This window comes from Lepisma saccharinum, chromosome 12 (assembly GCF_977018435.1).
Source record: "Lepisma saccharinum chromosome 12, izLepSacc3.1, whole genome shotgun sequence".
Classification (NCBI taxonomy): Eukaryota; Metazoa; Arthropoda; class Insecta; order Zygentoma; family Lepismatidae; genus Lepisma; species Lepisma saccharinum.
In genome coordinates this window covers 21,031,322-21,044,833 of record NC_139240.1, presented here as the reverse complement: position 1 = coordinate 21,044,833, position 13,512 = coordinate 21,031,322, and the positions used below count along the sequence as shown (strand labels likewise).

The following is a 13,512-nucleotide window of genomic DNA, read 5'->3' as shown; positions in this document are numbered from 1 at the left end:
GTTTGGTATTGGGAGCTGAAGGAACACGAGTCACGGTGTTGCCATATCATGCGGTACAGTACGCACTGCAGCCATCTGACGCTGTGTCCAGGAAAACGTGTTATGAAAAGGAACAACAATGATGAAATGTGTTATTGTTTTTTCTATTCATTTCCATCTCCCTTACAACATGAACGAATTAATGAAACGAGCATTGTTTACAGGTTACCTTTTCAATCCATTCTGTATACACACTTTCAATAATTATTTCTTTCCGAAGTCGCCGTTAAAGTCTGCCCGTCTTTCAATTATACCGCAACTGAAGTGCACAAAGTCCAGTTGGTGGGGCGTCTGACTTTCATGTGTGAGACCCGTGGTGGTTTGTGGAACTTTTTCAAATATCCCGAGCGGCTCCGGGGTCGACTCAGCCCAAGTGAGTACCTGGGGCAAACCTGTGGTAAAGGCGGTTGGTGAACCAACTCCACTGATATGGAGGGATTTGATGTAATTCAACATCAATGTGGCATACAAATAAACATTCCAGCTGAATGGACCGTTCCCAGTTTCAAGATATACTACTTCCCTGAGCTCTCTTCCCCTAGCGTGTGCAAAGGCAAATGTCAATGCCAGCTCATTGGTAGGACCATCAGAATGGCAAAAGCCAGATTAGGCAAACATCTGATTGACAATGGAGACAACAAAGACTGGTCTTGCACAGCACCATCTCTAGTCAATAAGCTCATCACCAAAAACATAAAGAAAGAAAACCAGGCCATCCTTCAGTAGAAGTAGGAACTAAACTAGCATTCCACCTGGCTGAACAGCAAGAATCAGTGCAGACTCACTGCAAAACGTTCACTAACAAGCAAAGACTTCCTTTGTGAGATTTTGTTTCAAGTCCGCTTTACACATAGTCAAGTTATTGGGACTGGACCTACAGTTTCTATATATACCTTCACAGAGTATCAGACCCACGATTCAAACCAAGGGATATAAGTAATGGCCTTTTCTAAAGGCACGTAAATGTCAACCTCCCTTCCACGTAGTACACCCTGCACTGCATGTTGCAGAGTAATGAGGTTCTGGCATCTGGAGTCACATCCAGTATAATCCTCTGCGGGGCATGTGTGTTTGTGATTGTCCTCTCATAAATTTCATTTTATAACAATTAGCCAAAAGTGGCAGAAAGGCAAAGTAAAATAAAACAATCAATCATACCAGGACTTCTTGATTTAGAAGTCGACCATGCAACCAATTTTCCCTCAGGGAGGCACCCCAAGTAGAGGAAGGAACTACAGCACATGGAGCAGTCTGCCCGTCTTTCAATTATACCGCAACTGAAGTGCACAAAGTCCAGTTGGTGGGGCGTCTGACTTTCATGTGTGAGACCCGTGGTGGTTTGTGGAACTTTTTCAAATATCCCGAGCGGCTCCGGGGTCGACTCAGCCCAAGTGAGTACCTGGGGCAAACCTGTGGTAAAGGCGGTTGGTGAACCACATCATCGCATCACCTCCATAATATGGCCTAGGTCGAGGTCGAGAATGTGTGGAGCTCTACCTCCACATCTCCATATGCCTCCATACTTTATTTTGGGTTCATTATTTTTTTTTGTATGAGAATCCGATATTTTATGACAGTCCTTAAAGATGTTTCCCCACCTTGAAAAAATGCCGAATCTTTCAATGAAACGCACAGTTTCCCAACAGTGAGATGATCTTTCCTCCTATAATAAGAGTAAATATGACGAGAATAGCATCTTGCTGAAAAGTATCTAAATTTGTCACGCGTTTACTGATATTCCTCTTCTTTCCTGGTGTTTCCAGTTTTGAAGCCTCGCATTTATTTATTTATTTATTTCTACCACATTATATTTTTCTTTCCCTATGGTAACAATAGTGTTCTTAGACATGCCGAAAGCAGCAGCACTCCTGTCCAGAACTTTATTTACAGAAATGATTGGACGCCCCTTGTTTTTCTCTTGCTCAAATTATCAGAACAAACCATCTCCCACGTCTGGCCTTTGAGAAGAATTCCTTTTTCTTTTAGTGCATGGCCTCTTTGGTACATTGTCATCTCGAGTATTGCCTCCTCTGCTTGACATTCTTCACAGAAGCACACGACACACTCAAGCAGAACACAGAAAATTATGTACAAAAAATAACACACTAAAACAACATGCTATATACAACAAAGAATACTCTAAATTCAATAAACACTAAACAAACGGACCGGTTAAAATATTACAGCAACGCAACGCAACAAACAAACAACACATCCTCTCCCAACAACATGAAAACTGATCGCAGGAAGAATCACCCAATAAGCGGCAACACCGAGAAAAACGTTTTTTGTTGCTAGGTAACCAGTGCTTGGGTGAAGCACTGGAAAGATTTTGATTGGCTCGCATGCCAGCAACCCACCCTCCCGCAGTGACGTAGACCCGATTTCAACACGTGGTTCACAAGTGTCAATACCAAACTAATTTTGTGGCAGGTATAAAGAAATGTTTCAAAGATATTTAAGAATCATTATATACAGCGTGAGCATAAAAATACTCGCTGATTTCAAATTGTCATAAAATTAATAGTTACTTGAATATATTGATAAAATTCATATCCAAAGCTCAGTTAACTCAAAATATTTTCATATCTTTCTTTTCAGAATTGCTAGTTGTGACTTCGGCAGCTAGAGGGCAGTGACATCGAAAATGGCGTTCACCCCGCAGCAAAGAAGCTGGTGCATGTTAGAACTTGCCAAAACAAGCAAGCAGTGTTGTGAGATTCCAATTAAATGGAATTTTGATGTTGATCCACCAACATGCAAATCCATTTTGAAGTGGCATAAAACATTTGTGATCAAAGAAAAGAACATTCTGGCCGAGTCTGTCTCTGAAGAAATTGTGGAGCGTGTGCGAGAAGCCTTTGTATGCAGACCGAGGAAATCAACATGTCAAGCTAGCAGGCAGTTGCAGGTGCCACAAACAACCGTAAGCAAGATTTTATGGAAGCGTTTGCGGTTTCACCAGTACTGGCTGCAATTGGTTCAAAAATTATATCCACAAGACAGATTAAGCGACATGAGTTTTGTGAGACTATCAACACTTTAATGGAGGATGAGGACACCTTTCTCACAAAGATAATTTTTAGTGATGAGGCGACCTTCCACTTGAGTGGAAAAGTGAGCAGGCATAATGTTAGGATCTGGGGAAGCGAGCATCCGCATGCCACTCTTGATGTGGAACGTGACTCACCCAAGGTGAATGTTTTTTGTGCAGTGTCAAGAGCTTCGAGTGTACGGTCCGTTCTTCTTTGAGGAGCCAACAATCACAGGTGAAAGCTACTTAACAATGGTACGTGACTGTTAATTCCTCAACTTGCTGCATTGAGAGGTGACTACATTCTACAACAAGATGGAGTGACCCCACACTTGCATCAATCTGTATGCAGCTTTCTGAACGACAACCTCCGATGGATAGGACGAGATCAAAATTTATGCAAGTGGCCCCCACGATCACAGGACATGACAGTTTGTGACTTTTTTCTTTGGGGGTTCATGAAGGACCAGGTCTATGTACCTCCACTACCCACAACATTGAATGATCTTCAGCTGTCAACTTCATCACACCGGATACGCTTGAGAAGGTGTGGTTGGAGCTGGATTCCAGTCTCATGTTTCCCACGTAACAGGTGGCATGCACATTGAGCATTTGTAATTCCAATGAACACCATGAAAACTTTATGAGTTTATGCAACTAGTGTGAACATTTCCGCAGAATACTACTTATGGTATTAAAGTTATGCCCTTTCAAAACCAGGGACTGTTTTTATGCTCACCCAGTATAAGAATATAATAAAGTGAAAATTAAAAGTAAGCATGAATAAGTTAGTAAAACCGTACTTGGTATCTCACACACACAGTGCAACCGATCGTGTTACTTTTACTGATGAAGGGTTAAATATAATTGGAAACACATATTAATAATGCTATCATGAAAATGTAAAACTAGAAGAAAAACAGGTTGACAGAACAAAGGCAATTATTACAGATATCAACATAAAAAAGTGTATATCTCGAAACTTGTGGCAGCATTCGGTCTTCCAGTCATTCTGCACGACATGGTTTCATGACCTTAATCCACAATGATAATAATAGGGTTTAGAAATCACCAACATAGGATTGTAGGGTTGTCAACAAATCTTGTCACAGAGAATACTAATTAACTCTAAAATTAAGTAGGGAGGTAGAAGAAACTAAATACAACTTTCCTGAAAGAGCATTAGATTATGAAATAAGTTTTCAAACTTTCCTGGCAACGAATGATGAAAAAAATTATCTTGGGCTATTGACCAGGTGAGTTCTGGAAAAGCCTCCGACGTTTTGAGAGCTCTCATCTCCAGAGCAGAAGTGCAGTGCTGAGTGTCAAGCTGGAACTCCGAATATGTATCAACAAGGTTGAAGCACAGCACTGCACGTCCACCCTGAAGATGAGTGAAGTCGGTTAATGAAAGTTCAGAATTACAGTTGACGAACTTGCACGTGTAAATGTCAATTTCCTTCGGAGATGCCAGGAATGTGTTGCAGCAGAGGGACATCATTTTCAGCACCTTCTGTAGTCAAGGTTAGTACACAATATGAAAACTGTAATTTTAATAGCCGACTCTAGCAACTGTCGCGGACCGTTCACCGGGAGGGACGAGCGCTGATGCCGGGCCCCTTGCCGCCGGCTCTCGTGGCGAATGTCAGGGAATGCTCTGTATATGCGCCATACTATAATCAGAAGAAGAAGGATTAATCGTAATTATTATATTGTGAAAATGCCAAAAGAGTTGATTTTGCGAATCAAATCTTCAAGCCTGAGTAATTAAGGCGTGGATATACGTATTACTTTAGTTAGTTTTAACCGTCATTTTTGGCAATGTGTGGGGAGCTACTTGAAAGTAGACTCCAGCATCAATAGGACTCTATTACGCTTCACTCAATGGAAAGTGCCTGTGCAGGCCTTGACTAGGGATGGACGATATCGGAAATTTGAAATCGCGATATATCGTTTCCAGCAGATAAATATCTTTAAAATATCGTGACTTTAACATTGGAGATTCGATTGTGTTTGATAGTGAAAGTGGTCCAATGCAATACTCTACTTTGAGTAATTTACTCTGTGGTAATGTGTTTGTGTTTGTCTTCTGTAGTAGTTCCTCCATTCATATTGGGGGTTAGGCGTAGAGCTGACAACTCTGCACTGTAAAAAGCCATGTCAAGAATCAGCAATATAAGGCCATGGATGTTCCCAAGGTAAAATAGTCCCCCGTTCGGATCTCCGGGTGGGGACTACTTTGGGAGGTCCCTGGACTAAGGATAAGATCTACATTAGGAATAAGGATATTAAATTAGGCACCTGGAATGTTCTGAGCCTTTACCGGCCTGGGGCATTTCAGTGTACAGTTAATGAGATAGTTAAGTATAAATTAGATGTAGTAGCTGTCCAGGAAGTTAGGTGGCCAGGAGAAGGGAATTGTAAAACTAAAAATTATACTTTTTTCTATGGTGGTACTGAAAATCATAATTTTGGAACAAGCTTTTTCATAAATAATAGAATTATCTCGGCTCATAAAACAGTAGAATTTATTAATGATAGGATATCATATGCAGTTTTACAGGGTAGGTGGTGTAAAATTATTTTAATAAACAGACATGCACCAACGGAAGATAAAGATGATAATACTAAAGATGATTTTTATACAGAGTTAGAACAGGTCTTTGATAAATTTTCTCAGTATGATATGAAAATTCTGTTAGGTGACTGTAATGCACAGATTGGCAAAGAAGACACATTTAAACCCACGATTGGTAAAGAAAGTCTTCATGAATTAAGTAATGATAATGGTACAAGATTGATTACTTTTGCAACCTCAAAGAATTTAATTGTGAAAAGTACCACTTTTAAACATAAAGATATCCATAAATATACCTGGTCTTCTCCAGATGGTAAAACTCATAATCAGATAGATCATATTCTCATTGATAAGAGAAGGCACACTAGTATAATTGACGTTCATACACATAGAGGTGCAGACTGTGCCAGTGACCATTATTTAGTAATTGCTAAATTAAGAGAAAGACTCTCAGTGATAAATCATAAGCAACAAAATCTAAAAGTTATAAAATTTGATACAGGAAAGTTTACTGATGAAAGAATTAAGAAAGATTACCAAATTAAACTGTCAAATAGATTTGATGTTTTGCAGGATTTAAATGACGATGAAAATATAAATGAAACAGAAGTAAATAAGAATTGGGAGCACATACGTAATGCAATAGAATCAGCAGCTAAAGAAAGTATAGGATACCATAAACCGAGAAAAAGTAAGCCATGGTTTAATAATGAATGTCATAATCTAATAGAAATAAGAAATCAGGCTAGACTTAGGTGGTTAAATAACTCTGATGATACAAATCTAAACAATTATAATAGAATAAAGCGAGAAGTTAACCGCACATTTAGAAGTAAAAAAAGAGATTACTTGAAAAGCAAAATTAACGAAATTGAAACAAACAGCAAAAATAAAAATATCAGAGATTTATATAAAGGTGTAAATGAATTTAAAAAGGGGTGGCAACCTAAAGTAAACTTGATAAAAGATAAAGACGGTGATTTTCTAGCTGACCCAAGCGATATTCTAAATAGATGGAAGAACTACTTTAATGACCTTTTAAATGTCCATGTAGGAGATAAATCAGAAGTAAATGAAGTACACACAGCAGAACCTTTAGTTCCAGAACCTAAAAGATGCTATTAAAAGACTAAAGAATAACAAAGCACCTGGCATTGATTTAATACCAGCTGAGTTAATTAAATATGGTGGAAATTCATTAATATGTCAAATTCATAAATTAATTTGTTTAATATGGAATAAAGAAGAAATCCCTCAACAGTGGAAAGAATCCATAATTGTTCCTGTGTTTAAAATAGGTGATAAAATGAACTGCAATAATTATCGTGGAATTTCTCTACTCTCAACAACACATAAAATATTATCTAACATTCTTTTAACAAGACTAACCCCATATGCTAATGAAATTATAGGTGATTATCAATGTGGATTTAAACGTAACAGATCAACTACAGATCAGATTTTTCACATCAGACAGACACTTGAAAAAAAGTGGGAATATAATCAAAATGTCCATCAGCTATTCATTGATTTCAAAAAAGCATATGATTCGGTCAAAAGAGATAAATTATATAATATATTAGTAGAGTTTGGAATACCTAAGAAGCTTGTTAGTATGATAAAAATATGCACCAGTGAAACAGAAAGTAAAATTCGTGTGGGTATTAATATGTCTGACAAATTTACAATTCATGATGGGTTAAAACAAGGAGATGCATTATCTCCATTGCTCTTTAATTTTGCCTTAGAATATGTTGTCAGGAAGGTAAACGAAACTAAAGAAGGACTAAAATTAAATGGTGTGACTCAGTTGTTAGCATATGCAGATGATGTAGACTTATTGGGGGATGATGTGAATACAATTAAGAATAATGCTAAAATATTTTTCAAAACTGCTAAAGAGATAGGTTTGGAAGTTAACAAAGAGAAAACTAAATATATGCTTATAGGCAGAAACCAAGTGTTAGGTAATAATCAAAATCTAATTATTGATAACAACTCGTTTGAAACAGTTTCCAAATTCAAATACTTAGGAGTAATAGTAACAAATGAAAATTATATTAAAGAGGAAATAAAAAGTAGGCTTAATTCAGGAAATGCATGTTACTTCTCTCTTCATAAACTTTTGTCTTCTCGTTTAATATCTAAGAAACTAAAAGTTAAAATATACAAAACAGTAATTTTGCCTGTAGTATTATGTGGGTGTGAAACTTGGTCCCTTACATTGAAAGAGGAACATAAATTGAGAGTATTTGAAAATAAGATCCTTAGGAAAATATTTGGAGATAAAAGGGATGAGGAGACAGGTGAGTGGAGAAGGTTACATAATTTAGAACTACATAATTTGTATTCATGTCCAGATATTATTAGAATAATTAAATCAAGAAGACTTAGGTGGGCAGGCCATGTGGCACGAATGGGAGAGGAAAGAGGAGTTTACAGGATTCTTGTTGGGAAACCTGATGGTAAGAGACCAGTAGGAAGGCCAAAACGAAGATGGAGGGACAACGTCGAGATGGACCTAAGGGAAATCGGTAGGGATGGAAAAGAGTATATAGATCTTGCTCAAGATAGGGACAGATGGAAGGCCTGTGTTGCTGCAGCCATGAACCTTCGGGTTTAAGAAGGCTAGAGAGTTAGTTAGTTAGTTAGAAATTTTTCCAGATCTCAGCTGGCCGATAAAGCAAGAGAATCTCTTCATCATTAGATCAAGGATTGATTTGGTTATTTTACTTTGTATTTCTGCCACTTTTGGCTAATCACAATGATGAGGATGAATGATGATACAATGAAATTTATGGAGACTCACAAATAACACTCATGACCAGGTTAGAATTCAAACCCGGAACACCTGATTTCCTTATCCCTGCTCTTCACTTTACAATCATTTATTATTTTTATAATGGTGAAAAATATACAATGTTCATAATTTGATCTCCTTAAGCATACTCAGATAAAGTGGCAGATCCAGGAACAGCACTTTGGAGGGGGCAATTTTGCTGCAGAAGTCCATTTTGGCAACGATTTACATGGTTGCACAATCCCATGGTCTATAGGGATTAACGTGCACCAGGTGAAAGTAGGGATAGTAGGTTTGAATCTCGGATAAGTACAAAAAGTTTATTATTATTTTTCACCACTTCTACATTTTCCCACTGCTGTCATAAACCTAACAATATAAAGATGTGATGAATAACGGGGAAATAGAGAAGCAAGGACCTTTCTCAAGAACCATGTGGCCCCCTGTGGAGCCAGGAAAATGTACAAATATACAGCATTACAGTCATTTATTTAGTTAATTAATTTTAATTTGAAATGTAGATTATTACCAGAAGATCTGAATACAGAATCAGGAACAAATAATAATTATTGTCATAAAGAACATAGGGGTATTCCACGAAAAGTGGTCCTACTCCATGTAAACAAAATGAATTAATCTGAAAATTGTTGTTTTGTAATTGCATTAAGGTTTAAATCTTTGTGAATGCATATAATTTGCACATATCCCAAACAAAAAAATATTAGCATCTGTACCCTGCACGCTTAAGAGACAAATGAAGTGAAACTTTGCTACATTTTTAAAATATCACACAGGTAACACATTCTCATTAATGCTTTCAGGCTATGTCATCATTAGGGGGTGGATTTGTGCATATTTGCATGGTTTTTTCCTTGAGGAAAATTGATATGCTTTCAACTGATTCATTCATTTCACTTGATTTGGAAGTAGTGCATATAAATGCATATTTGGGACGTTAGTGCATATTTCAGCTTAAAGTGCATATATTGGAAGTAATTTAATGAAATTGTTTACTTCAAGTTTGCCTCTTCCATTTTACTGTAATTTGGGTAAATAGTCACCTATTTAGTTGGGTCAAGGACATCCATTAACTGGAAACTTCAGTCCCCGCACCCAATCAATCACAGACATCGAAAAGAAATGATCAAATGAGTCACAGTTCCAGCTGATGGCATTATTCATTGGTTATCTTTTGATATGTTATTTTCGTAAATCTGTGTGTGGTACTTGTTTTGCGGGGGATGTGGGACAGTTACCCTTCTGGTTGCAACTCATCATGCCTTGGTGGGGGGATGGGGGATGCTACATAGCTTCCAAAGAATTTACTGAAACTTCCCTTTTCGACCTGACAATATTAAAAATACTACAGTGTATGCAATTCTCCATCTACTTTAAGATTGAAATAAATGTAACCAAAGGACCTGACTTCATTCCATAATTCTGACATCGGCTCATTCTTCAGTAAGATATGTGAAATAAGGGTACCTCTCCTCCCATCAGTGCAGATGCTTAGGTAAATGGTATTCCTTTATCAAGTAATGCTTTGGAGCAGCTGCCATTGGAAATAAGAGACTTGTTTGTTTGATTTGGTGTTTTAAGTCCACTTTATGCACAGTAAGGCTAATCGGGACTGGACCTACTGTTTAAAATGGGATCCGAAACCGGGACCCCTTGATTACAAGGCGATGACTACCACTGCGCCATCGGGAGGCCCTGGAAATAAGAGAATATCAATAGAAATTCTCTTGGGGGTCATGTGCATCTATTTACAGATTCAATCCTTCCGTATTACAATGAAGAGAAAATTACTTTAACCATGGCTTCCCAAAGTTTTTCATTCCACCGCACCCTTAGTGTTTGAAGATTTTTCCACAGCGCCCCAATCAGAATGTAGGCCTATCTAACACTTGCAATGCTCGGTTAGAGTAATTAGGTTGCTTGCCTTAAGAGCCCGTATCACCGCTGGTGGCGATACGTAGAAAATAGGTACTTTCGCATGGCTGCTGTGTTCGAACAGTCTAACATCTATTTTTTACTGAGTTGAGTTAAAGATCAAACATGAAATTAATAATATCCTGAAGCATTTTCTTTATTGCTCTATTTATTACGTGCTTTTCTTAATCTGAATTTCGTAAAATTCAATTGCTCGCCAATTATATGTAAAAACTTAAATCAAAATTTTAAAACAACAAAAGGTTTCAACTGTTCTTCTAATGTAAAGAAATTAAACTGATTTCACATTATTTTCTTTATATTATACGTAGCTTCTTGTTTTCCAGAGTAATGTGTGTAAATTTTAACTTTAAACACTTCTAAGGAAGTCGTGCATGCTGTTTCCCCCTCCGCAGTGTTCATGCTCCCCCCTCAACCTCCCCTTTTCCTTTCAGAATAGGCCAGTTCCCCGAAATATTTTGCTTTCCTCAGGTGACATGTTAATCGCATGCTGCGAGCATATTTTGGCGTTTTTTTAGTGCATATAAATCTGCCCCTAGTCATCATACTAAAGTTTTTTCGTTTGTTAGCAGACCCAACAATTCTATGAAATCAGCTCATTATGAATGTTTTAATTCAATGCCATGTCTAGAAGATTACATTTTGTGTCTGAAGTCACTAGATTGCCTCCATTTGGTATTACAATATATACAAAATAAAAAGGTAAAAAAAAAGGTAAAGTGTTCCCCTGTGCTTAGCACTACACCATGAAAACATATAGGGGGTGTGGTGGTAACACCCCACACTTTCTTGATCCTGTTGTGAGTGGGGGTGATGTGATCAGCATCACACCCCTGACCGCCTTTACCCCCCAGGGTGGGCGCTGGGGCCGCTTCCAACGTTAGAAAAGTTCCCGGATTTGAACCAGCCGGGGATCGAACCCGGGACCTTTAGCATGGTAGTCAGATGCATTACCGACTGAGCCACAAAATACAAAATATCCATCTATAATGTTTAACACCAATGAAATAAAGGATAGCTAACATATACAATACTGAGATACAAATAAAACATAATTAAATACAATGTATGCAAAAATCTAGTCTAGGCATTTTGGAGGGGAGATCTGCTAAGATTAGAAACAAAAACTTACCTTTGCATCCCCATTCTGTGATTTCCTAAAATATCCCATAAGGGTAGATTCTGCCTTCACACAATTCTCCCTGAAGGTACAAAAGTTCTCCACTTGATATGCACATTGATGGCACACCATTTTTGACAGGGCATCGTTCTCACCAATCTGTACAAAGGAGAAAAGCAAATTCTAGTATGTCAAACAACGCCTTATGTACAGTTGGGAGCTGAGAAGATTGCGAGGCTGAGGAATACGAAACTGACCTGCCTGTTGTCGCCGTGTGCAGCTAGTTCGTCTTCCTTTCAGCGGCATAAATAAAAAAAGGCATGGTGCGAAAACGCATTGCAAACGAATGGAACATATTACACAGTAACAAGTGAAAGCATTACTAATAATGAAGTAATACTTCACAAATCAAAGCAATCTGCATCCAAAGTGACTAAGAAAGTACGGGTGTGTGCGTGCTTTTTGTGCATTTCCTAGCGCCTTGTTAATGCTTCTTTTCTGGACATGGATCAATTAATTTTAACTTATGTAGGGTTTGTATTTACATTTTGGTATGTAGCATCGCCTTTCTGCAACTTTCGGATTATGGAACATGAAGTTGTAATGTCTCGGCCCCAGTGATTTATTCACCAACTACACCCTAACACACCATACAATTTTTATAAAAGGACAAACTTATGGTCGTTTTGGCTCTAAGTATACCTTTTCACACCCATAAACACAAACTTACACCCCTCAAATTAAACAAATTAAAAAATCTGAATAAACCTTTGCTCAAACCCCGAGCCGGCTTTCCCGCTTTTTGTTGAATGTTAATTCTATTGATAGTTAACCTTCAGCGAGCAAGTTTACTATATATATATAATGTATATACATATACATTTACTTATACACACATGCCAGAACACAGTGGCCGCGGTGGCTCAGTCGGTAACGTGTCTGACTACCATGCTAAAGGTCCCGGGTTCCATCCCCGGCCGGTTCAAATCTGGGAACTTTTCTAACGTTGGAAGCGGCCCCAGTGCCCACCCAGTGTCGAATAACATGGGTACCTGGGGGAAGCCCTGGGGGGTAAAGGTGGTCAGGGGCATGATGCTGATCACATCACCCCCACTCACGACCGGATCAAGAAAGTGTGGGGTGTTACCCCCACACCCCCTATATGCCTTCATGGCGTGGTGCTAAGAACAGGGGAACACTTTATGTTTTTTACACATGCCAGAATATTTATTCGATTTTTAAAACAAATTTATTTCCGAAAACACGGAAGAAGTGTGAATTCCTATGACGTTGCTGGTCTTTGAGATGTCTCGTTGCTGACGTCATCTGTGGAGGTTCAAGAATGGTTCCGAACTTTTCCGAACGCCAGACTGCACCTCACACTGTAAGTCCCGATTCCATTATTAGATTCTCACCATTTCCTACAGGGACTTCTGCATGTCTGGCAACACTGAAAAATTGAACACCAAGTCGAAGCTCCCCTCCCCACACTTCCTCCGTTCACCCCGAACCTCACCACGCACTCGCAGTCTTCTCAGCTCCCAACTGTAGATTAATACTATAGATATTCTCGATAGTTTCAAGGTTACATAAGTCTATTAAACTATTGATAATACCTAGACAACAGCGAAAGCAACCACACATAGATTCAAGTGAATGTTCTAGAATTAATTCTAAGCACATGTAACTTCTCATATTTTGGAATATCATAGCGGTTCTTAGAGAGGAAGAGAAAATTAAAAAAAAAAAAAGCTGTCTGGTGTCCGCCAATGTTCCAGTTGAGAATTAAGAAATCACAGTAACTTTTGAGGAGTATATTTGTTAACAAGTCCACACTGTTTACCAGTGTGACTATATTCACCAAGTGGCAAACATAGTTTTTGTGCTATTTTCACTGGGTCTCATGATTTATCCCAGCTTGTGGATTTCTTTAAATATGTTTCGTTTTCACATAAGGAAACATATTGTCTTATTTTTTAAATTCAACC

The 13,512-nt window shown here is 38.3% G+C and overlaps 1 protein-coding gene across 4 annotated transcripts in view; it reads right to left on the bottom strand.

Annotated features, from left to right (window-relative positions):
- Positions 1-13,512, bottom strand: part of LOC145996598 (uncharacterized) — a 60,102-nt gene that overhangs the window by 38,629 nt on the left and 7,961 nt on the right. For 3 of the 4 annotated variants that reach the window (XM_083133159.1, XM_083133160.1, XM_083133162.1), the window contains exon 2: positions 11,537-11,683. The exons of the other annotated variant lie outside the window; for it this stretch is intronic. In XM_083133159.1, coding sequence (XP_082989285.1) covers positions 11,537-11,683 — 147 coding nt within the window. The remainder of the gene's footprint in view (positions 1-11,536; positions 11,684-13,512) is intronic. 4 annotated transcript variants of the gene reach the window in all.